The sequence below is a fragment of the Agelaius tricolor genome, unplaced genomic scaffold, assembly GCF_023055355.1.
Source record: "Agelaius tricolor isolate 1412-34295 unplaced genomic scaffold, bAgeTri1.0.p SCAF_5, whole genome shotgun sequence".
Lineage (NCBI taxonomy): Eukaryota > Metazoa > Chordata > Aves > Passeriformes > Icteridae > Agelaius > Agelaius tricolor.
Window position 1 is genome coordinate 24,458,363 of NW_027269265.1, and position 26,070 is coordinate 24,484,432.

Consider the following 26,070-nt stretch of genomic DNA (forward strand, 5'->3'; position numbering starts at 1 on the left):
CTACCAAAGTAGCTTTTCATTTTTGCATCCTAATGTTTTGACTTTTCTTATAGGTTTGTTACTGAAATCAGTTCTGTTAATACTTATTAATGAACAAATAAAACTCTTTCCATCCTTTGAATTCTTTGGGAAACCAATATATTTTTAAAGAGTGTGTGACATGTAGCGTGCATATTCATGTGAGAGTATCAATCATCACAAATTTATGTCATGTATCCTGCAAGGGCAATCCTAACCTTTTCTTTTCATGGCCACTGGGAACCAGTTGTGACCAATTCTATTGGTTCTATTTCTGTTTTACCATATGGAAATGGATCTGCATCTATCATGTTCAGAAGCTGTTCAAACCATGGTGAACTTCTGTCAACGTGGCACTGCATGGACTTTTGGCCCAAGGTCACCATGAGGGAACTGCCCAACTGCCCCTGATGAGAGCTTCTCAGAAAGGAGAGTGACCCTCTGCAGCTGGCAACTGCTGGGCAGCACGCCAGAGCAGACACAGCTGTAACACTGTGCTCAGCTCTCCTGAGCAGGGACTGGCAGGTTTTGAACAAAATGTGGTGATTTCAATGAATCAATTCTCAACATTTTACATTTCAGTACAAGTTTCAGGTTAAAACTTCTGGGAAAATAAAAGTGGTGTTCTTTTGGAGGCTGGTTTTTTGGGGTTTTGTGGTTTTTGTTTTTTTGGTTTTCTTTTTTTTTTGGTTTCTTTTTTTTTTTTTTCTTTTTTTCGCTTCATTTTGACTTTTTTCAATTGGACTAAACATTGCCCTTGCTCCTCCTTTCTGACAAAGGAAGGAAAAGAAAACCAATTCCAAGTCAAAGACTGCTTTTCCTTTTCCTCAAGCTGTTCTATTTCATAGCTTTTCAGTCTATTTTCTTTATTGCCTGGCTTTGCACTCACCAGCAAAGTCAGTACTTACTCATCACAGCACATAATAGGACTAAGAGAAAAGCACTGCAGGATTTGGTTCCACTATTACTGTGCTCCATTAATTTTACAATGAAGTCTTGGCTACCAACATAAAATTCTAAATGCTGAAAACACTTCTGGCTTTATATTTCTGACATTTAGTTGAATAGAGTTACCAGGTACATGTTACCTTAAAATTTATTGTTAATGACAATATTTTATAATTAACAATAAAAAACACATTCTGTACCCAACTTCTTTTGCAGACTATTTTAATAAAAGGATTATAAAATACAAAAGAGAGAGAGAGACAGGTAACCTGAGATGCAATTTTGGAATGCAAACTTTTAGTTCAAATGTGCAAGCTCAAACTTAACAAATGTTTAAAATATTTGAGTTTGTCAAATGGTGCCAAAATAAACCATGTCTTTTCTAAAGACTACATATTTAGCTAGGCACTGGCAATGTAAATCTTTCAACCATTTCAAGTATTTGTTTAAAAGCCTCCCAGAACGCGTGGGCTCCCAACAAAACTGAAGAATGAAATGTTTAGAACACTGAAGCTCAACAGCTGACTTATAATCGACCTAATATGAGAACACCACTTTGTCTTTTTGAACTTGTGAATACATTTTATTTACCAATGCATGAGAAGAACAAACAGAGAAAGTCCAGTTGTGCAGACCTGATGTGAAATGTTACAGCGATAAGAGTCAGCCCATGAAAGGCTGCGATCGCAGCAAGGGAAACTGCCCAGCACTGATTTCATGTGCCTCACAGCTGATTCTTGCATGGGAGAAAACCTTCAGCAGCAGAAGTTAAGAAGAAGAAAACTCAACAAAACCAACAGGCTTATTCTAATTGAAAGAAATGAAGGCACAGAGAAATCCTGACATTTGGATGGTAAATTCATTTGTGTACATGGATTAAAGATGTTACAACACCTGGTAAGACTATATATGAAATCAGTTTTGTAAAATGTTCCTGATTTGGAATAAACAAATAAATAAACATGCATATGACAACATACTGACATCAACAAACCATTTCAATATGATAGCTTCTTTATAAAAACAGTTTTAATATTCCTTAACATTAATGATTAACTAATGAATTTTACTTTGCCATTAATGCATTTAAAGAGGAACAAAACAGAATTCAGCTATAGGACTCCACTAACAAGACTGAGCTGGCTTTAAACTTTTCAGTATCAGCAGTTTTCTCAACACAAGTGCAGAAAGCCATGTCACCAGTTTTCAGCTGTGGGCTGCATGAAAAATAGTACTAAAAGACTAAAGGTCCACAGTTCTTTTCTGTTAAAGTTGATTTGTCACAATATTGTTAATTAGTGAGGGCTTAGGGAAGGCTTACTAGGAATATAATTACAGTGCTGAAAAGCATTAATAATGCTCTTATCCCGAGCCAACATGATGCTATTTACATATTTTACCCCGGCATATACCAGAAATGGCTCCCAATGCATAACGTGCTGCAGGATCATCAAGAGAAAGACACAAAATCTCACAGGGGAAGAACATTTCTGAATATCTCTGTTCTATTCAAGACAGCGGGGACCCTAATTTGACCAGTAATTACAGCTGTCACTGTAAGATGCAGCTATGGTGAGCCACCTTTTATCATGAACTGTTTTTCCATCAGGAGGGAAATGAATTGCTACTCCTGGTACATAATTGGATGCAATCTCATCTTTCTCACATATATTAGGACAGAAGTGACAATTACATTTATCTGCTGTATGGGAGCAGGCTTCATTTCACTTTCAGAGCTCTGCACAGGCATCAATCAGTTCTCAATGAATAAAGCATATGATAAGCCCATTAACCCATGTTGTCATTATCACCTCTTTCTAGTGACCAGAGCAGATTTCCTGCCCTCATTACACTGAGAGGCTAAAGTTAAGCTGGGCTCAACAGGACCAGAAGTTCTGCTGAGGGCACTAAAGGCTGGGCCTCCCCTACCAGACCTATGTGATTTATGCTGTTCACTTCAGCAGGTGAAGAAGTGAAAGTGTTTTGACATTAACCACATAGATACTTTTGCAAACACCCTGGAGGAGCCCAGGAACCTCTTCAGGGACTGCATACCTTTAATGACAGTCACTAAGGAATTTGCCAAAGACCACACACCAGGTTGTTAGCAAGGAAGAGGGAGAACTCAACTGGTTTTGAATCTTTCTACTCTCAACATAGCAGATTTCCCATGGTCCTTTCCAAAGAAAAAAAATATTTCCAGCTGAATTTTAAAAATCAATACATCTGATTTAATTACAAATAAAATACATTTATCCACATCTGTAATTTATGACAAAACACCCTAACCTAAATTATCACTGAATTCCAGGCTGCTTGGTGCAAGACAAAAGACAGAGTCAGGAACTATTTTTTCACCTTGGGTATAATGTGTCGAAAGGAAAATTATGGAGCATAACTATAACTTAATTTCACCGAATCAAGTATTACCTGCAATCAGATGTATCTGACATCAAGCCTGCTAGATGGCTTTTGCACGGCCCATCCTACTTTCCCAAACAAAGCCAATGGACACAAGAGGCTGGAGGTCATACAGTCTGGCTGTAGGAAGCCTGCATTCACAAGATTATTCACTTGGACACAGAAAAACTTGGGGAAAGGTGAGGAGCTTTTGACACTCCAAGGGGAAGGAGGAACTCAGCACATTCATGCGTGGAGCACTAGCCCTGATTTAGTAAACTTGCATTTTCAAAGTAGCAAACAACTTCCTCATAAAAGCTGCCAAGCAGTAACTAATACTTTTACACTGAGAAATAAGTACTTCAAAGTGAAATTAAAACAATGTTTAAGAAAAAATGTTTCATTCTCACAGTGAAGGAAAAGATACCTTATTGCCTTACACGGATCTTTGTCCCAGAGGCCATGTTTAACTTAACTAAGAAATCACCTTGAAGAGGGGGCTAATTTGAAGATGGCAGTATTTCATATCACCATATTCAGCTTGGAGATGCTGCTGATACTTTGCTACTTGAGTATTAAAGAGGAGCTGTGAGAAGAGATGGAATAAGAGCTCATGGTCAGTAGGGAATGCTAAATCAACAGGTGACATTCAGTACCCATAAATCCTGAGTTATTCAGAAAACAGTTCTGTCTTCATACAGGCTACAATGAACTCTGAACATTACAACTGAGGAAGGAGATCTAGAGTAGTCATTTTGCTGCAGAAATATTAATACCAATAAATGATTTGTCACAAAGCAAGTCCAATGCTAAATATGGTTACAAACAGCAGAGATAAAACAGACAATATCATTGTGACAACCATTAAAGTCACATTTTGTCTATATCTTGAACACTAGGCACAAAACACATTGCATCTTGGTAAAAACACTGCAGAGCTGGAAAAAAACCAGATTAGTATGACAAGGCCAATTAAAAACACGGGACAGATCATTTAAATGAGACTAGGGATTCTCTCTGGAAAAGAGAGAGTGGGGGAAATGATGCCAAATATGTAAAATCACATGGGACATGGAAATATGAACAGGGAATGGTTCCTCACCATTTCTCACGTACAAAAACTAGCTGATAGCAAATGAATAGAGCTGGTTCATAAGAGAAAAGGAAGTATTTTTTCACTCAATGCATCATTAACTGCATAAGACCTTGTGAAAGGAACAAGTAGATACAAACAATTTTAATGGATTAAAAAACAGGTCATGAAAAAATGCCGCTAAATACAAAGACACCATATCTGGCTTAGAAAGCCTTTAACTAACAAACTGCTGGGACACCAGTTGGGAGAGTGGCCACTAGAGCTGGCCTGACTTTTTACCCTTTCCTAGGCATCTTCTATTTGTTATTGCCAAAGGTAGTCCTTGGGCTTTGGTCTAGCATGGCATGGTAGTCCTTACATTTTTGTCTTTATTTCTTTCTCACTACCTCCTTACAGCAGAAGTGGTTCAATAGCACTGACTGCTCAGGAGATCTTGTCATCCATTTTGTGTACAAAGCTCAGTGAGGACAGTAGGACAAAGAGCTGTTGAGTCACCCAAAGAGCTGAACAGCAGCACACGGGAGACGGTGAAGGGGCTGGAATCTGGGGGGTGGCAATCCTCTGGTTTGGAAGCATTAAAATTTCTTCCCACTGAATAGGTGTGGGGGAGAGGCTCCAGACTCACTGGCTATCTTAGGATTGACCAAAGGTCAAAAAGGAGCACTTCAGAAGTTTCTAGAAGTGACTTGGGTAAACGTGGCTTGGAGGGATGCTACTTATCTCCCTGCAAGAGGTTAGGTTTGGTCAACTGAAACTAGGAGGGGCTTAAGTCTGCAGTTGAAGAAGGTTTAAGTGTTAGAAAGAAAAAAACAGACATTAAAATGTTTCTCTCTACACCTACACCTAAAATTAAAATTTCATTTTCTCCAGATAGACTGCACCATCACAACATCTGAACAAGCAAGCATTAAGAAGTAAAACCATGTAACAACATTAAACACAAAGCAAAGCAGACAAGTGTAAGCCTCAGGAGCTACATACACCTTGCCTGAGTTGGCTGCCCCTGAGGAGACAGAAAAGCCCAGATGGCTGCTGAGATTCTTTATTGAATTGGAGTTCTCAGAGATTACAGCTGCTTTCTTGAGCAGGATTATATGAGTACTGGCCTGACTGTTCATACCGGGAGATGGTGGGATCACAAACATAACTCTAAGTTCAACTGTAATGTATCATAGAGTCTATAATGTCTGTGTACCCCAAATTCTCCTCCTCAGCCCTCAGTTTCTCCCCTCCCTGTATGATTCTGTGCTTCAGCCTTTTAGTCCTAGGGCACTTCATGTGTACAAAAAGCTGAGGATTGGCAGTTTAGCCTCAAACCCAACCTGGATGGTACTCCTGCACTGCAGGGCAATCAGAGTCTTGTAGGAATGGGACGAGAAGAGGCAAACACTGAAAAGGTGACTCTTTAATTTATAAGGTGTTTTCTGAAATCTGAGAGCTTTTCCCTCATTTAAAAGGACAGAGGAGTGACTAAAAACAATACAGGAAACTTTTTCCACTGTCTGAGATACTGTACAATGTCACAAGGCTTTCATGTTGCAATTTTTTAAGCTGTACTTCCAGTGAAACCTAAATGTAAATTTCTTTTTAATGTACACTGAAAATGCCATGTACTAGCAGAAGCTATTCAACTGTTGTATAAAGGTATGCATTTATCCTGCCCTTTGATGTAGCCACAGTTACTACCTGCAATTCAATGGGCTATGAGTAAGGAGGAAAAAATATCCACTATACCAGCCAGAGATATTTCTTGAATGTCAACCTACTTTATCAATTAATACATTTAACATACAAATACTGGACTATTTGCAGCCTCACAAATAAAATAAGGGATTTAAATCTTGAAACTGCTTTGCAGCATTTTGAACCTGAAGCCTGCAGTATTTAAAAATTCTATGCCTTACAGCAGACTATAGTCTAACATGGAGAGGACAGACTGTTAAAATAAGCATCTACATAATTTTTCACAATACAGTGTGCCACAATGCATTTGGTTAAAAACAAACACATGTTTGCAGTGAAACATTTTAACAAATCACAGAACTCAGCAGCAAAGTAGTTAAACATTTATGATTTGATTTTATCTCAGCTTGGAATGTCGCTGGAGTGTCCCACTTCTAACAACTGTTTGCTAAGTTAAGGCTTCAGTGTTTACACAGTGCTGAATGAAGCAGCCTGGTCACCAGATGTGAAAGCTTCCTTAGACTGCAGCTTTCAATCAGATCACGGTCCTAATGGTCCCTGCTCCAACCTTCTTCCTCAGGACGTCCACCAGCCTTTCCAACCTGAGAGGGGGCAGGGGAGAGGGAGAGGAGAGAAAAAAAAGGAAGCTAATGTTAGGAATGTTCTGGCTGAAAGAGACAGTGTTTGCACTGAACCAAGCTGTCCTGGTGGTGGTCACGCTCAGAAACAAAGCACTACTGTAAAAGACAGACATTAAGGGAAAATGCAGACAACTTGCGAAAAACTTTTTAACCTACAACCCAACCCATCTGCAGCCAGTGATATATATCAACTCACTTTTCCTTTGTAGTGCATGGAGTGTCTGAGGTCCCTGTATGGCATTAACACAAAACCCTGTGCAGCAATCCTGTGATACAATATACACTTTGGTGTAAGCAGGACAATTAATTTTTATACTTTAAAAAATATGAGCTGTCCATGGCTCTTGTTAAATGTAGCACTTAAGTATTGTTTCCCCTTAAATAATATCTTGCCTATTATCCAACAGATACTTTTACTGTCCAGTTTATAAATTTATGTCTAAAAGCCGATGTGTTTTATGTAAAAAATTTTTCAAAACACTCAACAAGCCAAGTTTCTAAGGATGTGGATGATGATATTTTGAAGGTGGCCTGCGTGATTCTTGTGTCAATACTACTACAGAAAAATTAACAGTCTAAGTAAGTAGGACAGAGAGCTGCCCAGTCCTCTTACATTTAAGGCACAGGCACTATAAAACTTGATCAATCTCACTGGCTTAATTTGATCTTTCTTTTGTTAATGTATGTAGACAAATGCAAAGGACTAAATTTGTTCATCATTTTGTATCTACACACATTTATCTTCAGCATTCCAGAAATCATGTATTCAAGCTATTTTTTCAATCTGTCTGTATTTTATGGTATCCTTCAATGAAAACTCTCCCACAAATAAACTACCTGTATAAAAGCAGACAGTGTGTAGCAGAACACTTTCAGAGCCACGTCCAGAATATTATACACACAGCTTCCACAATGGATAAACAGAGCTGTAAGTTCAAATAGCTGTATTCATTGTCACAAAGCTGACCATTTTTTTCTTATCTTGAAAGACAATTAAAAAAAAATTATACAACATGAGAAAAGCAGATAGGAAATAAAAATAACACAGCTTTATCAAAATTGCAAAATGCATTTTATCTCATGAATGCATTAGTAACTTCAGTGCACGTAAACTAGTCAACATGGATTTATTGCCACAAGTCATGACTAATGTGCTTGGTACGTATTGAAACACTCTTGTTTTCCAGGAACCACCAAGCACGATGAAGCTACACCTTTCATTGTACTCACCAGGTGACTTAATTCCTGAAATGAGATTAAGAATTCACCACCCAAATGTAATCATCAGACAGCAGGAAAAGTATGTGGAAAGTTCAGCTCATTCTAGCTCTTACACAGGGACTCTGAGGGAATGAATGCACAGGTAAAAAGCTGCTGCTTAGGTAGCAACTGCTGAAAAACTGCTCCTCTCCCTTCAGTTTTCCAATAGTCACTTTTCCTTCTTAACCAACTAGTGCATTTCCCCCGGTTTTGTAAAATAACATCTACTGCACTTCGTCTTTATAGAGGCAGCACCCAAACAGCCATAACTCAGTGCTGTCCGTCCATGCAGGTATAAAATCAGGGATTTCACAAGTTATTTGCTCCTGTAAGTTTTCTCACATGGATACTTCAATGTTTTCTGAGTTCTAAGGATTTTAACTCAGTTACTGATCAGTCAGTTTTGTCAGCCTCTCTTATTGGAAATTTTCCCTGTTACATCTGCTGTCAGTCCATGGGCAATTTCAGAAAGCAATGGCAATTAGTTCTCTTTCACTAGCATGTGTATTCAGAAGCACAGCAGCTTTCTCAGCCATTTTAACTCTTTCTGGAGGTCTCTTTCACACTAGCACCCTCTCTAATGTACTTCTGAGACATAAAAGCAATGGAAAACATTTCAAACTGTTTGGACAAACAGAAGGCTTGGGCTGAAAATTGTTTTTCTGGGAGACAGCATAAAACCTGTAAAATCTGAGATCATGGCTTATTTAAATCACTGTTCAGTTAAAAAGAAATATTGTGTGGCTTATACAAGGCAGGGGGTGTGTGTGGGGGGGAATGACTTCAGTAATTGAGGCTCCTTTTGGGGAAAACAAGTTGGATGTCACAGCTTACACACCATCCTACAACTGGGTTTAGATGTGCACCACTCTGTGACCAAGCAATGGCACTGCACACCAGAGCAGAACAAGTCAGTGAAGAGCTGCCCATGTTTGAAGAGAAATACCACTGGGATGAAAGTAGCTGTCTTCTGTTTAACCTTGAAACTGTCAGGCTTCATTGAAAATAATGAGGCTTAACAATCATAGTTTCTGCTTTTCAAGCGAATGATGACTGAAATCATCAAAATGAGGCATTCCTCACCAAATACATACCATGCAGAGCTTATTTGCCTTTTGTTTCAGTCATATGTGGATTTTCAAATTTATTTATTCTTTATCAGGAGGAAAAAAAAAGGTAGCAGGGAATTAAGATATTGTACTTTGAAAGAGATTTAAGCAACAACATAAAAGAGAAATGGTAGCAGCTATTTATAAGATAAAATAACAGAGGGCAAAATTTACCCCTACACAGACACAAGACCCAATATACCTCTGAAATCCCACTTAAGCCTACAAAATAATGCTATGCGCTGAATCAGTGGTTAATAACTCTTGATACAGGCCTCAGGGGGCTTTTTGGAATGATAATCCTGGACTCTTTGTTCACCAAGGGCCCAACTCTGTCATCCCAACTCACACTAAGAAACATTTTCTTTGTGAGTAAGAAAAGGCAGCTAAAAAGGCTGTTTGTGCCAGGGAGGTGCTACCTGTGAGGGGTGAGGGTGGCAGAGCCAGCCCTTGTTGATAAGGCTTTGTGCCCAGCCCAGTGGGATGCTGCAGGCAGCTCCCTCTGGAGACTGAGCATTTTAATGTGGAAAACTGCAGTAATAGTTTTATACCTCAAGATCAAAGGTAATTTAACTAGAAGAATGGAAGGTACTGGGAACTAGTCTCAATGTTTGCAGGGTTTTATTCAAAATATGGAAGACATGAAAAAACCAACTTCTGTTACTTTGTGTAATTTCATAGAATTTTATTTAACTGAAAGCAGCACATTTTATTGTATTCTAAGACAAATTCTAACCATTCCAACATTCTAACAAATGAGATTTGCCTTTTTGCTTGTGAATAGTCCTCATAGGGTAAGTTAAATGTGCAACATTACACTTTCTCCTGAGATGTAAGCAAGGACACTCACTGAATTTGCATCTCATGAAGCAACTAAATAAGTAATTTAAGAAGAAAGCATCTGAGTTCTTATTTTAGATCAGACAGAAGAATGATAAGGTGGGCAGGCCATTCTGTGGTAGTGCTGAAGGTCCAAATGTGCAAGAACAGACACACACCTTTTGGAATGCTTTACAAAGCCTCTTAAGGGCTCACTTCCCATTCTCACAGATTTCAATTTCTTCCTTAGAAATTTTTGAAAACCGCAGTAGATGACCTTCATTATTCCTTGGTTCTTCAAATACTTCTAGAAAATCTGTCCCTTAACAAATAAATTCTCTCAACAAATGCCCCATCAGCATTCTTTATACAATTATTTTATGCACGCATGCAAAGTGAGTACAAAAGGACATATAAAATACAGGAAAAATCTATGGATTCAGATGGATAGGCACAACTTTGGTTTTATTTCTACTGATTTACATATATCCAAAAGTAAAAAGTAAAAATGTCCAATGCTTTTCAAGATAGATGGAATTTGCATTGATGAAAAGCACAAAGATAATGCTAGAAACATTCTTTATCTACACTACATACTTCTGTAATGCTCCCAGGAAATGGAAAAAATAAATAAAACACACAATTTAGGAAAGGGACACCCAATCCATCATTATTTTTAAGTTAGCAAAAGACACAATGTTAAGAGTCTTGAATTGCAGTGGCTTAATGCTTTCTCCAAACAAATTTGGAATTAAGCAGTTGAATCTGTGTTCTATACAGAAATAAAAAGAATTCCATAAGGGGCTTGCTGCTATGATGTTACAGGTTTCATTATGTCCTTTTGAACATGTTGCTAAGCTTTAAGAAGATCCTCATCTTCAGAGGAAAGAACAGGAACACCTGGACAGGATCATGACCAGGATCATTACTAGGTGAGTCTTACCCAAGACAAATTCTCAACCATTCTCAAATTTTCTTCCAGTTATTTCAAACTGTGTTCCCTTGTCACCTGTGCACACAGCTGTCAATGCCTGGATGGAGAGTATGTTGTTATGTGGAGTGTTCTTACACAGATCCCGAATTGCTTGACAATCTGCTCTGACTTTTAGCAAAGCTTTACTCCTGTGAGTAAAAACAATTTTGGTTTTAGACTTGGTCTCCATAAAGCAGACTTAAAATCCTAACTGACAGAGAAGTTTGCTCTGGGAGCCCAGAAGCTGAACAGATCAGTGCAAGTATGTTCCCTACTACTCTCTACTGCCCACTCCTGTGCACATTTTTGGCTTGCTTCTCTCTTTCACACATTCTGCTGAATAAGTCTAGCTCTAACCTGTGGTTTGGGATCAGTAAAAACTGCAACTGCATAAATCCACATGGGTTGGTACATCCTTCCACACTGCTCCACCTTTGGCAAAAGGAACTCACCCCAAAGACAACAGTGGTCTTTACTCCCAAGTTCTGAATATGACAGCTATACAGTCATGGAGTAACCTTCCTGGGAATCATGCCCCAGGAAGAGATAAAATGGACACCCAACTGACAGAAAAGGGCACCCTTCAAGTAGCCCATGTCCTAATCTGCAAAGCAATATACAGACTAGCCAAAAACAATGGTTTCTACCTGCAAATGGAGGAGTTAAGTGATAAAAACAAAATCATCCTGGATTTTGAAATGCTATATAAAGGCTTATAAACCTAAGCTATAGCCCTTGGTTATCTTTCCAGTAGATAAGATTAGGCTCAGGCTATGAAGATGGCCTTACTTGCATGATTTCTGGCTTCTTGTGGAATGTGTTTTGCTGACACTAATTTCCTTTAGAAACCAAGCTTTTGAAAATATATTAGATAAATAAAATGCATTGGACAAAAGCACTGCAAGCAGTTTAGCAGTAGAGTTCAGTGAATGGTTGTTTGGTGAGTGTTCATACAAACAAATTCACTTAAATTCATTTAGAATAAAGTAACTTCCTTCCTTTTCCTCTCCTTTCTTTCAGCTTTCCTCTCGGATAAACTTCATAAAATTCTAAATGGCATACTTGTTTTCAGGCATTTTCTGTCAATTCAAGGAAACAAATGACAAAGAGAAGAGAGGCTGCTGTGATACTGGTCTTGCCCAGAAACCAGTCACTTGGATAGGATCATTTACTCAGGAGGCTGGAGCAATCTGGTTCAGCTCTATTATCTGCACAAGGGAACTGGACCCCAGCTGCTTCCCTCTCAAGGGAATAGCACTGTGCTAACACTGGGTGTTGGGGTGGCTTGCTCTCAGTTTCAAAATTTTAGGCTGCTTTGAATAAAATACTTAAATATTCACTGTTTTGAAGCCTGGTGTCAAGGATATGACTTTGCAGTGCATGACATATCTACCATGCTACACAGCCATCACCCTCTTACTCCTGGCTGATTCAGCTAATTTTTAATTACCCTTATTCCTCAATTCAGGTGTTATTTTTTACTACCTCAAAAGCTTGCCTTTTTAACAATAATTTTTTATCTTAGTAAAAATCACTGCCCATTGAATTTAATGGTCTGTAACAATTCTTTCATAAACCATCACAGTGATAAAGACTACATGTGGCTCCAGTGCACAGGCTGCCTTCCTCTTCTTAACCAAGTTCCCTTCGCATTTTTTGGATCAGAGTCTGGGTGTCTTTCTAAATGCTGGAGTTCAGCCATGGTTTTGAAACTGATGCTGAGTACAATTCAGTGCCCTCTGTCAGACAAGTGTCTGGACTGACTGGTATTAATGGTCCTTCCTGGTCTTAAAACACACATCTCAGAGACTGATTTAGCAGCATCAATGAGCTCTAAACCATGGTAGACCACAGTGTTGAATCAAATCACTACAGACACCGCTGCCAATTCCTGCCTGCCCAACACTGTTTGTAATGTCACTCCAAAAAGTATGTTCCATTAAATGTACTGGCCTTAAATTTGGCAGGGCAAATCATTCTGCCCCTGAAAAGCACTGTCACCAAACAAGCATTCCTATTAAATCCCTTTCAGCATCTTCTCAACCCAGAAGAGTAATTCTGTATATGATTAAACTTAGAAGCAAATACAGCCAGTTGGGCACTTGACAGCAGACATATTTTAAAATAAGCCTGGCTTACAAAGGCCTTGGCTAAAATATTAAGCTTTTATCTGTGGTCCACAATAACTAATCTTGTCAAACTGTTTGCCCTCTACCTTCTGTTTGGAAGATTATGAGCTAGCTCACCATTACTATTCACCTTGTGCCATCACTAGCAGCAGGAAAACTGAGCAGTAAACACAGTTGGTCTATTTTGACAGCATTTCACCCTACTTTGCATTGATGTAGATTGCTACACATTACAGGATAATACAAAATCAGGACTTTGCTTCTATGCTGGATTTAATGACACCTTGTGAAAGGTATCATTCCCTTACTTTCAAATGCTTGCTCAGGACAGCATACACTGACTGCCAAAAAAAAAAAAAGAGCTTCTGAGAAAGAAAAATAAACCCTGAAATAACTATGCTGTATTTCACTACATTGAAATATACAAAATCTACAATATATCATAGAGACTAGGCTCTTATTATTGGATGGACCATTCACATCTGAGCATGTGGCTGATATTAGAGATCAAAAATGAACAATAGCTGACATAGAGGATACATTGGCATATTTAAAGTCAAATGATACACAACAGATTATTTAAACAAATCTTCAAATTTCCCTTATCACTCCAGCTTGAATTCAACAGTTTATTATGGCAATTTTATGCAAAGCTTATATTTGTGCCAGAAAAACTTTTTATATACCGTCTTAATAAACTTGAATTAGTTTTAGCACTGACAAGTACTGTTTCCCCACATTTGGGGTCACAGCTGTTCTCTTTTCTTAGGAGAAATCTTGACATGGGAACCTCCTCCTTACAGTGTATTCCTTATGTTTCCATGAAGTTTGTGCTGATATGAATAGGCAAGGGTCTTCCAGATTTTCTTGTCAAATACCTCCTGGCAGTCTGTGTCACCTGCTTATGGAAAACTAGCAGTTTTACCTTATGGTAATATGTCTTCCCCACAGAAAATATTCTGTCCTAGTATTTATTCATTCAAAGAATAAATAATGAATATTGAATAATTAATGAAATATTAATTCCTGAAAACTCCTGATGAACACTAGTCCTGCCCCTTGGTAATGATGTTTGATATCATTAGAGTGCCACGAATCAGGCAATCTTATTGTGTCTCTGAACTGTTCCTCACATTCTTGACAACAATACAGTCTCAGATCTGGGTTCTTTATGTCTACAAACATAATAATAATAAAAAAGTAGCCTACTGAATTAGAGACTAAAATTGCTGAATATAGAGCCTTTTTCTCTAAGCTTCTCAATTTGGGCTTTGAACTGTGTCTGGCAACAGCTCGCCAGCTTCCTTATACTATATTCCACAGAAATGTATTTCAGGAGATAAAAAAAGGACCTCTTTAATTGAGGATTTTGGTTTGTTCTAAATCCATCTTCAGGAAAATTTAAAAGAAATGTCAAAAATTTATTATCTAAAACAAACCATTCCAAATTTTCTCAAAATGAACAGTTAGGATTTATTTACAGATTTGCAGAGAATGGCCTTATTAAAAGACTCTAGAAGTTGAAAGTACCAGTCTGAAACCACCATATTACACCTTTCTGCATGTTAGACTTGTAAAGTCAAGTCTGAACCTCTCAGTTGCCTATTCCAATCAAGCCTCACTTCTTTCAGACGCCTTCTGGTCAAGTCGTGTTTACAATGAGTTTGCACAGTTGTAAATGTGCTGTGGTGCTGGTTTTGGCTGGGGTAGAGACAACTTTCTTCTGGCTGGTATGGGGCTGTGTTCTGGATTTGTGCTGAACACAGAGCTGATAATAGAGAGATGTAGGTTTTACATAGGTTTGTTGTATTTTATACCGATGTGATATTGCCCAATCTGGAATGATGCCCACTACAGCACTTAGAGATCGAGTAGCAATGGAAACAGGTATGGACATAAGAGGAAAAAATTTTACTAAGCTCTTACTAGTGAGAAGTCCTTCATAATGGGCTCAGACTGGCAGGTGAACTCTATCCCTTTGGTGGTTTCAGGACAACTCACACTTGGTCATACTTCTGTAAAGTATTTCCAGAAAAAAAGGCAGTCTTCCATCAAAAACTAACAAAAAATCCACGGACAAAACATCCTCTCTTCCTCCTAATGTTTCCCTTGGTGGCAATTCTGCCTGGTGATGACATGAGTGGGACTGATTGTAGGAGAAAAGCCTTTTAATTTCTGTTGACGAAAGCATAAAAATTTGGCATACATAAAGAGTTACAAAATTCTTCAAAAGCATGGAGTAAAATCTACAAAATGTCTTTTGTGTTGACTGCATGACTTAGATATCCCTTTTATCTGATGCGCATATGTTATATCCCTTAAATAATTTATGATCATTTTATCAAGGATTGAAAGAGAAATGATAGAAATACATATATCATGAGGCACAAAGTAAATTGCTAAATAAAATAATTTTATTGTATGCATTTCAATACCTGCACAATACACAATACCTGCAATGTCTTTCATTCAAAGGCTGAATTCTGTTACTTTCTGTGGGCAAGAATTCCATGATCTGAAGCTAAAATGATAAAATTTGGTCCTAAAGATTTATGCCTTCCAACAGCTCAGTGTTTGGATCTGTATCCTTATATCCACATCACAGGAGAAATGTAGAACAGGAAAGTTGAGCAACTTGCCAACAAAGCAACAGTGGGGATTATGGGGTTATAGCTGTTGTTAGCTCTCAGAAACGCAGTTGATGCTGCCCTTCTACAAAACCTTGTTTAAAAAGAACAACTTTATGGAAAAATCTGACTATTAATTAATGGCTCAGTAGTAGTTCAGAAACACAAATTGTAATTTTTTCCTCAGATAACTAGCCCCTGGTTTAGTAAAGGTATACTTAATTTTAAGCAGTGGGAAAATTTAAATGATTTCAAGTTTGCTTAAAATAAAATACTTTTTTGGCCTAGTCAGTTATTTCTTTTTGTTGTTGTAAAGAACTGTCCCAGCAATTCTCTAAAAGGTTATACGTAATTCAGAAGCTTCAGAAAGTCTGGGCTTTCTTTTTGAGCTTCTGCATATACATTTACAGTATTCAATCTTTTGCATATGTTAAGAAACAGTATGAGTATTAACAGAAAGAACCGCAAATTTATTTTTATTCCTTCAGCCAAGCCACAAATAAATGACTCTAGCAAACAAACCAAATACTATTTAGTAACGGCAATGTAAATGCCATGGACTTATTTTATTTGGATATAAAATATTAAATTAAATGAGTATTTGCTGTGACACTCTTTTTATCATCTTGAAAAAAAAAAGCAAGTCTGAGAAAAAGTTTTCTTGCTATTCTTCAAGGAGCACTCAATCTGCTGTTCAAAGTTATTTAATAATTTGTCATAGAATAGTTAACTATAAGCTTACAAATACTGTGTCAGCGTGCTTCTTCCTATTGGGCAAACAACTTCAAAATCTAATTTGTTTGTGTTATTGGTCTTACTAAATATTAGTCTTTGCAAGTCTGGTTTACACCACTGAAGTTAACTATGCCAACATTCTGATTTTGTTCTGAAGTATTCCACAACAAGCTGATATTATACAATACAAGCCCAAGAGCTAGCTGATCCAGTTTACTGAGTGTATACTTAGTGTATTTTGCTACTGATAAATCAATAAAACCATGTTGTAATCTACAAACTTCCATCTTTCTGAAGCAGCTATAAGTAAACTGTAAATGAACACACAGGTCAAAAACTGGGATGCTGTGATTATGTTGACTCTGAAAACATTTGACTTTCATAGAATACATTTTAGTGTTTGAGAGAATGAAGTTTCAGCGCTTTTATTTTCGTGAAAGGCTGAGATGATAAATATTCAAATGACAATAAATATTTGTGTTTATATTGTAACTACCCATACTTTAACAAAACAATGTCTGCACTGCAATCCACAATGTACGGAGGTTAAGTAAAAGTAAACCATGACTACAAAAAGAAAATAAATACTTGACTTTGCCTGTATGTGCAGTTTTGCATTCTTCATCCATGTGAAACTCCCTGCAGCCAATGGATATCTTGGCTGTGCAATGAATGCACAAAAGGCATACCTGTCATTTCCTTTGATTGGGACTTTTTGTCTTCATCTGTTAAGTGCACCACTGAGCATAACACTGGCACTGATCATAAACTGTCAGATGCTACAGGCCTCACTATAATTTATGAAACCCAAAATACCTGGGAGAAGGATATCCTATAATCTGCTCTGGCAATAGCACACATTTTAATTGTATGAGGCTTTCAGTAGTGATACTACAACTTGCTCTATTAAGGACAGTCCCTAACTTTTAGTGTCTTGCTCCAGGCTGTTCAGAAGTCCTCAAGCTACATTCTCTAAAATTAAGGCCACGAGTTTCTTTGAAGGTGATAAAGACAACAGCAGTGCTACCAGTTCTCCTTTTCAAGACAAACATAAAAAATAATACTTCCAGTTAGAGCATTCAGCCAAGCTAAGGAAAACCTGATTTTAACCCACATCTGCCACTTTTTAGGGGAACAGTACACACCAGGGTTGAAGCCACTTTTATATTTTTCTTTCTGAAGCTGGGAATTTCTACAGAAGAAACATATGAAATGCTATTAGACCTGGAGGTGTGATTCTGTGGGAGGTGATCAAGCGTGCCCACCTGGAAAATGGGAGCTGCAAGTCCTGATACTTGTTTTGTATTTATGTTCAAGAGGCATTGAATTAAACTGAGAAAAAGCTCTAAAGGTAAGTGTCAGAAACAGGTCTTATTTCTCAGAGGTGAGCAGACTATTTGCTCCTCTCTGATCCAAGCAGCCTGCATTATTTTCTGCTACATGGCACTGCTTCAAAGCAAGGAACAGGGAGCATCCAGACCAGACCTGTGTGGCTAAAATGCCTCTCTGAGGTGCAGGATATCTGAATCTCCACAGATGGAGGAGAAAACTGAGATCCATTCTGTCACACCCTGGGGAAGAATCCCTGCTCCCAAACAACAACTTAGAAAATGAAGGGTGGGATGGGGGCAGATGCCAAGGACACTTTTGAAAGAAATGTCTGAGGTCACACTGCTCTGCATGGATCTCTGAAACCAGCATGCCTCACTCTGTCTCAGCATGTGCTTCTCCATTTGGGTCTCCAGGAAAAGCAGGCAGAAAAGACAAAAAGTCAATTGTTTTATAATTTTTTTCAGTTAGAAGTTTTCTGCTAATGCTTATCCAAGTCCTTCTATCCCAAGTGCTTATCCAAAGTGATTCTTGGGCAGAGAAGTTAACAGTGTTAGTGGTAGTGAGTTATTAGGCACTCCTGCCATCACAGCCTGCAAAGTTCTAGCAACATGAAGTGCCCAATTAAAAAACTAGTGTAACTCAATAAAGATAATATAATCCAATAAGGAAAATACATTTCATTCCAGCTTTCCAAAAGTTACATATTTCCTTTTGTACAGTATGAATAATATGTTAGCCTTACCAAGGGAAAAACGATCTGCCTAGTGATACAGAAATGTGTAACAACAGCAGTCCAGAGAATATGCCAATGATGACTGAATTTTTTCAGCTCACCTTAGATTTGAATATAAGTTCAATATTTTATTTCCTTCAGACCTGGAAAATTGATTTCTGTCTATATGTTGAATTTCTATGAGGCTGCACATAACCCCATTGGCTTACTCAATTTTTTTTTTTTATTACAACAAACAGGTATCTCTGCAAGACTGTTTAATTCATCATTTCACCATGAATATTAGTGCAGTCTGAGGGGAATTTTTCTGAGAGGAATCACTGGTGTTAGTGCAGAATTCCAAGTATTTTAAAAAATCCTGACCCTGCTACATATTGCTTTCAGTTATATCAAGCATGGCTTTTTTCACACATTTCAATTAGTCTTATTTCCTCACTGACTAAAGCAGACTACTCCAGCCTATTGCCCCTAAATCTGGTACATTCACACAGCCTCTAATTGCTACTGTATGGTAATAATTTCATATGTGATATGAGTTACAGCTACTAGATTTTGTTTTGAACTTTCTCATGTTTCTATTAATGTCTGGTATGCCAAAAAAATTTGCATCAGCTCTGCAGAATTCTTCAGAGTATGTAGTAGTTTTGCGTGTCTGGGAATCTTCCATCTGGCTAGTGTGGGTTTCCTAAACACCATAAAACCCTGCCTGTGGAGATTGTATATCTCTTATGGGCCCCATGGAGCTTTTAATCTGCTTTTAATCATTGTATGAGACAGCCAACACATCAGTCCTCATCAAGGAGTTTTTTCCATTTTGAATCCCATTTAATACGTTTTGATCCAATCTGAAAACCAGAACCTTTGCTAATTTTGCATTGGTATCTTAAACTGCTACAAAAGTTGTCTTCCTTTGATTTCCATTTCCTTCCATACAAACTCTGATATCCATTGACTTCTGTGGATTGCTACAGCAAGTATAAGATTCTTAGCACCTTGCCCTCACTCACTTGTCTTTTGAACGTACCCACCAGCATCTGTTTCTCAGTAAACTACAGGTCATACCCTTAACTGGGACAAATGAATGCAACTTAGTGTGACAGAGCAAAGTCAATTTGCTGTAACTAAGAAACTAGCTCTGTATCTACATTCTTCAACAAGACACCAGGACTTACTTTACATTTCAAAACACCAGCACCACTTAAATTATTCCCCATATGATATTAAAAGATTACCAACTATTCAAACTCAGCAGAATTTCACAGCAGCAGGCAGCTCAGTAGTTATCATAAAAAGGAAAATCACTTTTGACATGTACTAAATTATTTACTGACACAAATGAGTGAAACTATTAGTATCTATGAAATTGTACTCTTAGCCTCCAGTATTTAATGTTTTGATCTGACATGCACCAGAGTACAATTTTGTAAGTAAAAAAAACCAGCAAAACAAGCAGTTTAGTTTTAATAGAAAAGTCTCAACATCTAAATATAACATCCTAATAAAGAAAGAGATTAAATCATATTTATTGTTTTGAAAGAAATAGCTCTCTCAAATTTAAAATAAAGCCAACTGAGTTCTCTAAGACTTGGTGGTTCCTCCAAAACAAACAGCTTTAAGTCTCAGTGAATGTACAACTTGTTTCTTTTGTGAAGTGCTTCTGCCTGCAATTTCTAATTAACTGCTCCATTCTTTCCTACAACAAGTAGCTCAACGCATACAAGCTACAATGTATACTTCAGCTAAATATATGTAGGTATGATTTTAAAAGGAGATAACTAGTTAACAACATTTGCATGTTGCAAAGAGGCTCAATTAGTATAATAATTCTGAAATCTTGCTTTTAGCCTGTTCCTTGCATAGCTGCCCTGTACTGAATACAATCTGCACACTAAAGATATGTTTGCAGTTAAAAATCTCCAGAGACTTTAGACCCATACATAAAGATACTCATTTCGCTCTTTTCTGAGACACTGACCTGTATCCTCATTTAAAAATGAACACCACATCTTTATGTTATTAAATCTTTGTTTTGATCTATTAGTATTCACCAAAGTGCCATTTTATACAACCCCACACTGAATAGGCAAGGCTGGAGGTAACCATCTGCAGCTTTAGAGTCAGCATTTGAATTGATGAAAAGAGCTTTGTGTTTTCATTGCCAAGTTTGATTCTTCCAGTCATTAGACATTCCCCTCAGATCGCATCAATGAAGTGAACTCCCTTACACCCATGTGTTAAATTCTCTTCTCCTCATGGCTTCCTTTGCCAGCTATACTCAAGAAAGACTACTGGGTCTTAGCCACATTCTTCTCACAGCTGTGTTAAAAAAGAGCATCAGAGCTTCTTCCCAAAATCCATATGTGTATGTGGTCAGTCCCCTGTCGGAGGGTCACCTCACATTGTGGTGTGATTATTCAAATATTCATCCTTGCTCTTCAACTGCACTGCTCTGATCATTCTGGGAAAGATTAGACCCTCCAGCCAGCACTGAAGAACGTGTTGGACATTGATGTGAAATACACACAGCTCCCGCACTCAGAAGGCAGATTAGTTTTACTTGCAGAAGAGGGGGACACTAACTACTTAATTGTTTCTTATTTCTTTATTTCTTTACATTTTTTGTATTGTTTTCATCCATGTCAACTGTTTGTTTTTGTTGTTTCATAGATCAACTTATATATCAGCATCAGCTAAGAAAATAAGTGAAAAAGTACAAAAGCAGAGAAAGCATTTTCAAAAAGGCTGGAGGGGAATTCAGGACTAAACAAATAAAGGATGTATTCCAGTCACAATGAAATTTAGGTGGTCAAAAAAGAAAATCAGACCCTAGGGGTGAAGCAATGTTATTAAGGATAGAATTTAATACAGAAGACCACTTAATTTTCTTATGTATTAAATCAACTAAAAATTTTTAACCAAAGCTGTAATTCTCCTGAATTCCTCTTTAAAAGAAAGAAAAAGAAAATTGAAAAGGTCTCTAATAAACAGTTAAGGACAAATGAAGCAATGACTTCTGGTTTACATCACTTTTATACTAACTTTATTCATAATCAGAACTACCTTGACGAAGTACACAAGCAGGATCCTACTCACCATTTATGCTTATTTTCATACCTGTATATTTTAGTACTGCACTGCTACTTGGTGGATTTGTGTTTATTTTTAGAGGATTACATAGAAATTCTACCCACTCACTCTCCTCTGCCACTTCACACAGCTACATGACTATGCAAGTGTAGCTGTGCTCACATGCAGAACTGCGCTTTACTGAGCTAGAATCATTAAATTATGAGAAGAAAATAGAAGCCCCCAAAAGACAAATTGCATTAAAATTCACTCCAGCTGCAAAGCTGTTGCAGAAAAATAGAACATTTCCTGGAAAAACATCAAAAGTGGCCTCAACCTTTACTGATAATTGGCTAATATTGATTTGGTATTACATTATAACCTGCTCTGATCTCACTGACATCAGCAACCACTCCACAATCCCAGAGGTTCCAGCCGGAAGGACATTTTTAAAACGCCTCGCTTCCTCTGTTGGCAGAGGTATTAATTAATTCACAGGCTCTCCCAGCCACCTTCTCCAGGTCAGCCCCATTTCCCTGCTGGGAGTGCACCAGCTGGCTCCTGGCTTCTCAAGCAGGACAAACTTGCAGGGGGCCTGTGGTACTATACCAACATTCCTGGTGAATTCTGTGCTCCTGTCCTAATTCTTTGTGACCACAAAATAGAAACACTAATTAAATATAGAAAATTATAGTCATAGCCATTCCAGAGTATTGATTAAAAATATTACTGTGCAGATCATAATAGTATATTGAATAAATATGTATTGTTTTGTGTGTACATACATGTATTTATTTACATAGACCCCAGTTAGAATACGTACTTGCTTTATAAAGTATAGCGCTCTCTTAAAAGTCTAAGTGTATCTTGATAGTGTCTCAAAATTAAAAGAGATTCAAGCAAATGCAGCTAAATCTATGTGGCCACCCTCTGAGCATCAATGTTTCTTGTTTTACACCAGCACCCCTGTTAGGATGGTGAATCATCTTCACAGGCAAGAGCAGACAGTCTCAATTTATATCTCACGCTGCAGCTTGCCAACGTGAGATGCTCACCCTACTTCAGTATAAACAGATGTTTACTACACCCAAGTTGACTGTAAGTAGATACCAAAACATCTCACTTCTGGTTCACATCCCCCTGCTGTTTTGTGTGGGATAGGATCAAGAAATTTTTTAGATGCTTTTTGTCCTGATGGAAAGCACAGGACCATTATTCTGACTCAGGTCTCACCTCTAGAAAGCAGCAACTACTGGTGGGTACACAAATGGCTGACATGATGCAAATGTTGTGGAGAATTACAACTCTCTTTTAAGCTCTGTATATCATGCTGAATGCAAACACTGAAGTTTTTAAGAATATTAAAAAATTCTTTAGTGTTGCCAGAGAACAGATTAGCAAAGGCAGTGTAAAACCAGTAAACTACATTGTATGAAGATACAAAGTACATCTTTTCTCAACATTCTTAATTACAGTAATGTTCTTTCTTAATGAAGGTCATAATTATTTCACTATTCTGATTTTCAACTGTTGCTATTTTACTGAATAATATTGAGAAACTACTTTATGCAACTGACAAAACCACTTCCTTCATATGTCAGAATTCAATTTTAGCTGAGCATTTAAAAAAGTCAAGAAAACAGATTATTTTATAACAGTCTTTAGTCTATGAATTTTAGTGACACATTTTAAACTACATTAAGCATCCTCTTAAGGCAGTGCTAATAATTAATACTACTGTAATTAATACCAAAAAGCCTTTCTGTTGACAGGTTTATAAATTGTCAGTCCTTTTTTGAAATGTAGAACATCCTACATCTTCTAAATAAAATGCTAAGCTAACAAATGAGTTCCTGCCTAATTGCCAAACACTGATTTGTATGAAGCAGTTGAGGTTACAAAGAAATTGGGAATTCTCAGCCCGGTTTCCCTGCTGATGAGTACGAACTGTCTGTGTAGCTCTCCCAGAGGTGTCAGAGGAATCTCTATAGTGTCACACAAGGGTTCTTAGCTCAAAGTAAACACACTTTCCACAAACTCAGCTGCTTAATCTGTTTGCAGGTTGAATTATAAGATGGGGGTGGATGACTCCGGGTGCTGGGAAGACGCGCAGAGCATTTCCACAGTTTCGTGGTAAAAAGGGCATGCTATTGTCATCAAAAGACTCCAACCAATTGTTTGATTTTGCTATAGGCTCAGTCGTCTGATCTTAACAATAATGAAAACTAACCTGACCAAAATTTTCCCAAGTAGTTGAGCATGTTAAATTACATAAATTCTTTTCACTATAGTGGTGCACCACCACTACTTTAATTCAGTTTGTGGCTGCACTTCTACTTTAGCCACCCTGGGTACATGGGATTAAACAAGACTGTTTCACTTTAGGAAAAAAAAAACCCAAACCAGTAAAAACCCAACCTCTGCTTAAATAGCTATATTATTAAACATTTATAAATAAAACTAGATGTAACAACTAAAAAAAGTTAAAAAGGTTCTACCAATATTCTCTTTACCATTACCTAATTTTTTAAATAGGTGTATTTTTATCAAGCACACATCTCTCAAAGTTTCAAATATGTCTAAGAGCTCAGAATAAAGACTTGAGTGATTATCAAACAATCACTGGAGGATTTAAAGAGATGACTAAAAAGATGCATTTTCATAGATAAATACCTTAATTATATTTCATGTAGCTATGAATAAATTAAAAAATATAGGAATATAACTATTTTTAAATAGAAGAACTCAGCATATTTTTTTTTAAAGAAAAGTTTTTGTTAGGTCCTTGCAATATATTATAAGCCAATTTCTGGCTACTCTGTAAATATGCTGTAGACATTTAAGTTGAAGACATATATGGACAGACAGGACAATTTGCATCAGCTCAGCATCGACCACCTCAGAAGGATGAGAGAGGAGAATTTTGCAGTTGATGAATGTAATGCAGAGATGAGAAGTGTCGGACTGTCAAGAGGCACAACTAATAACAAACATGACAATAAGTACTTCACTAGAGATGAACTTCAGGTTTTGGAGTTCAGTAACCTTTTAACAGGGAAACTCATGATGGCAAAGAGAATACAATCTCTGTTCACCAACTCAGAGACTTCCTGTGGCTCTCAGTGAGATTTTGAAGCCATCCCTAAACAACCCCATAAGCATTTACCGTGGCATGAAACCTGCCAGATGTGTAACAGACCAAAAATGAGAACCGTACTATTCTACCATGCAATTAAAAAGGGAAATACTCTGTAGCCATAGGATTGCCACAGGGTAAAAGAACAGTGAAAACCATTCATAGGAGATGGAAAGACTTTCTCTGTGCCTTGCACGTGTAGGAAGCAATTTCCTTAACAGTAATGAGAGGTACCCTGACTTGCCTAATAGCACAAAACTGTTAAAATGATCAGCTTCACACTGAGTAGGAAATGAGCTGACAAAGGAAGAATCATTTTAAAGGACCTTTTCTGAGTACTGCCACACTTTCATTTATAGACAAAATACCAAAAAAAATGCTTCCTGTGGATTACAACTGCAATTTTTGTTGGAAGGCAAGTGACTCACTTTTGAACTTTTTCATTGGCCTCCTGTGAAGCTTCCAGGGCCTTCTGGAGCTTCAGCTCGGTGTCCTTTTGCTCGGATCGAGTCTGCTGCAGCTGAGCTGCCAGCTCCTCAATCTGGCCATAGGTTAGAGTCACAACATCCTCCCTTCCCTGCAGTCCCCCTTCAGAAGTACTGAAAGCATAGCTAGGCTGGTTCTTCAGACTCAATCCTTCAGACAAAGACTTGTATAACCTGGGAAAAACAAATTATACATGTTATTAAATTTCAGTCTAAGGCTGAGCTGCAAGAATTAATTAATACATTCAATATGTCATATATTTGGACTCACATGCACTAGTAGCAAAACAAATTATATTTCAGAAGTGACAGAGAACAAAAAGAATAAACCTTTTCTGCAATGCTCTTCTAGAAGTATGTAACAACCTTGAAAAAGTGAAAAAAAAAATTCAGCAAAAACTCAAGAGGAAGTATTTTCCAGCTGTAGCATCTTGTTGATCACCTCTGAGCTGCAAAAAGTTTTTATTGTGATTTACATGAAGTTGAATTAATCAGTATAAGTTACTGATATGTTAATAACTTGTGGTACACAGGACTCTCTTTTAGCAAGCAGAACCACCAGCTACAGGGGATTTATTTGCAAAAGAAGACTTTTCAATAAAATGAAAGGAATAAAACCACTACAATTCAAAAATTAAAATCAGTAAATCAGCAGGATTACTTAGTAATATGATTTGCACATGCTAATCAATTCTAAATGTCTCCATTCAGTTTTATCCAGGATTTTGAGGTAAGTTCATAGAGATTCCAAATCCAAGAGCACAGACCCAACACTCTTTCAATGAACAAACCAGAATATAGTACTAAATGCTTTGTATTTGTGTATCAGAAAGTTCTGGACAAATCAAACATTATTTCAGTGTGGATTTCTAGTAGCCAT

General features: G+C 37.5%; 1 protein-coding gene across 4 annotated transcripts in view; it reads right to left on the minus strand.

Moving 5' to 3' along the window:
• Nucleotides 1–1,527: 1,527 nt before the first annotated feature.
• The window catches only part of MIPOL1 (mirror-image polydactyly 1), a 187,692-nt gene continuing 163,149 nt past the window's right edge, over nt 1,528–26,070 (minus strand). For all 4 annotated transcript variants that reach the window (XM_071426861.1, XM_071426863.1, XM_071426862.1 and 1 more), the window contains 2 exons: nt 25,134–25,364; nt 1,528–6,747 (listed from right to left, as the gene is read on the minus strand). In XM_071426861.1, the coding sequence (XP_071282962.1) occupies nt 6,681–6,747; nt 25,134–25,364 (298 nt within the window). In that variant the 3' untranslated portion in view covers nt 1,528–6,680. The remainder of the gene's footprint in view (nt 6,748–25,133; nt 25,365–26,070) is intronic.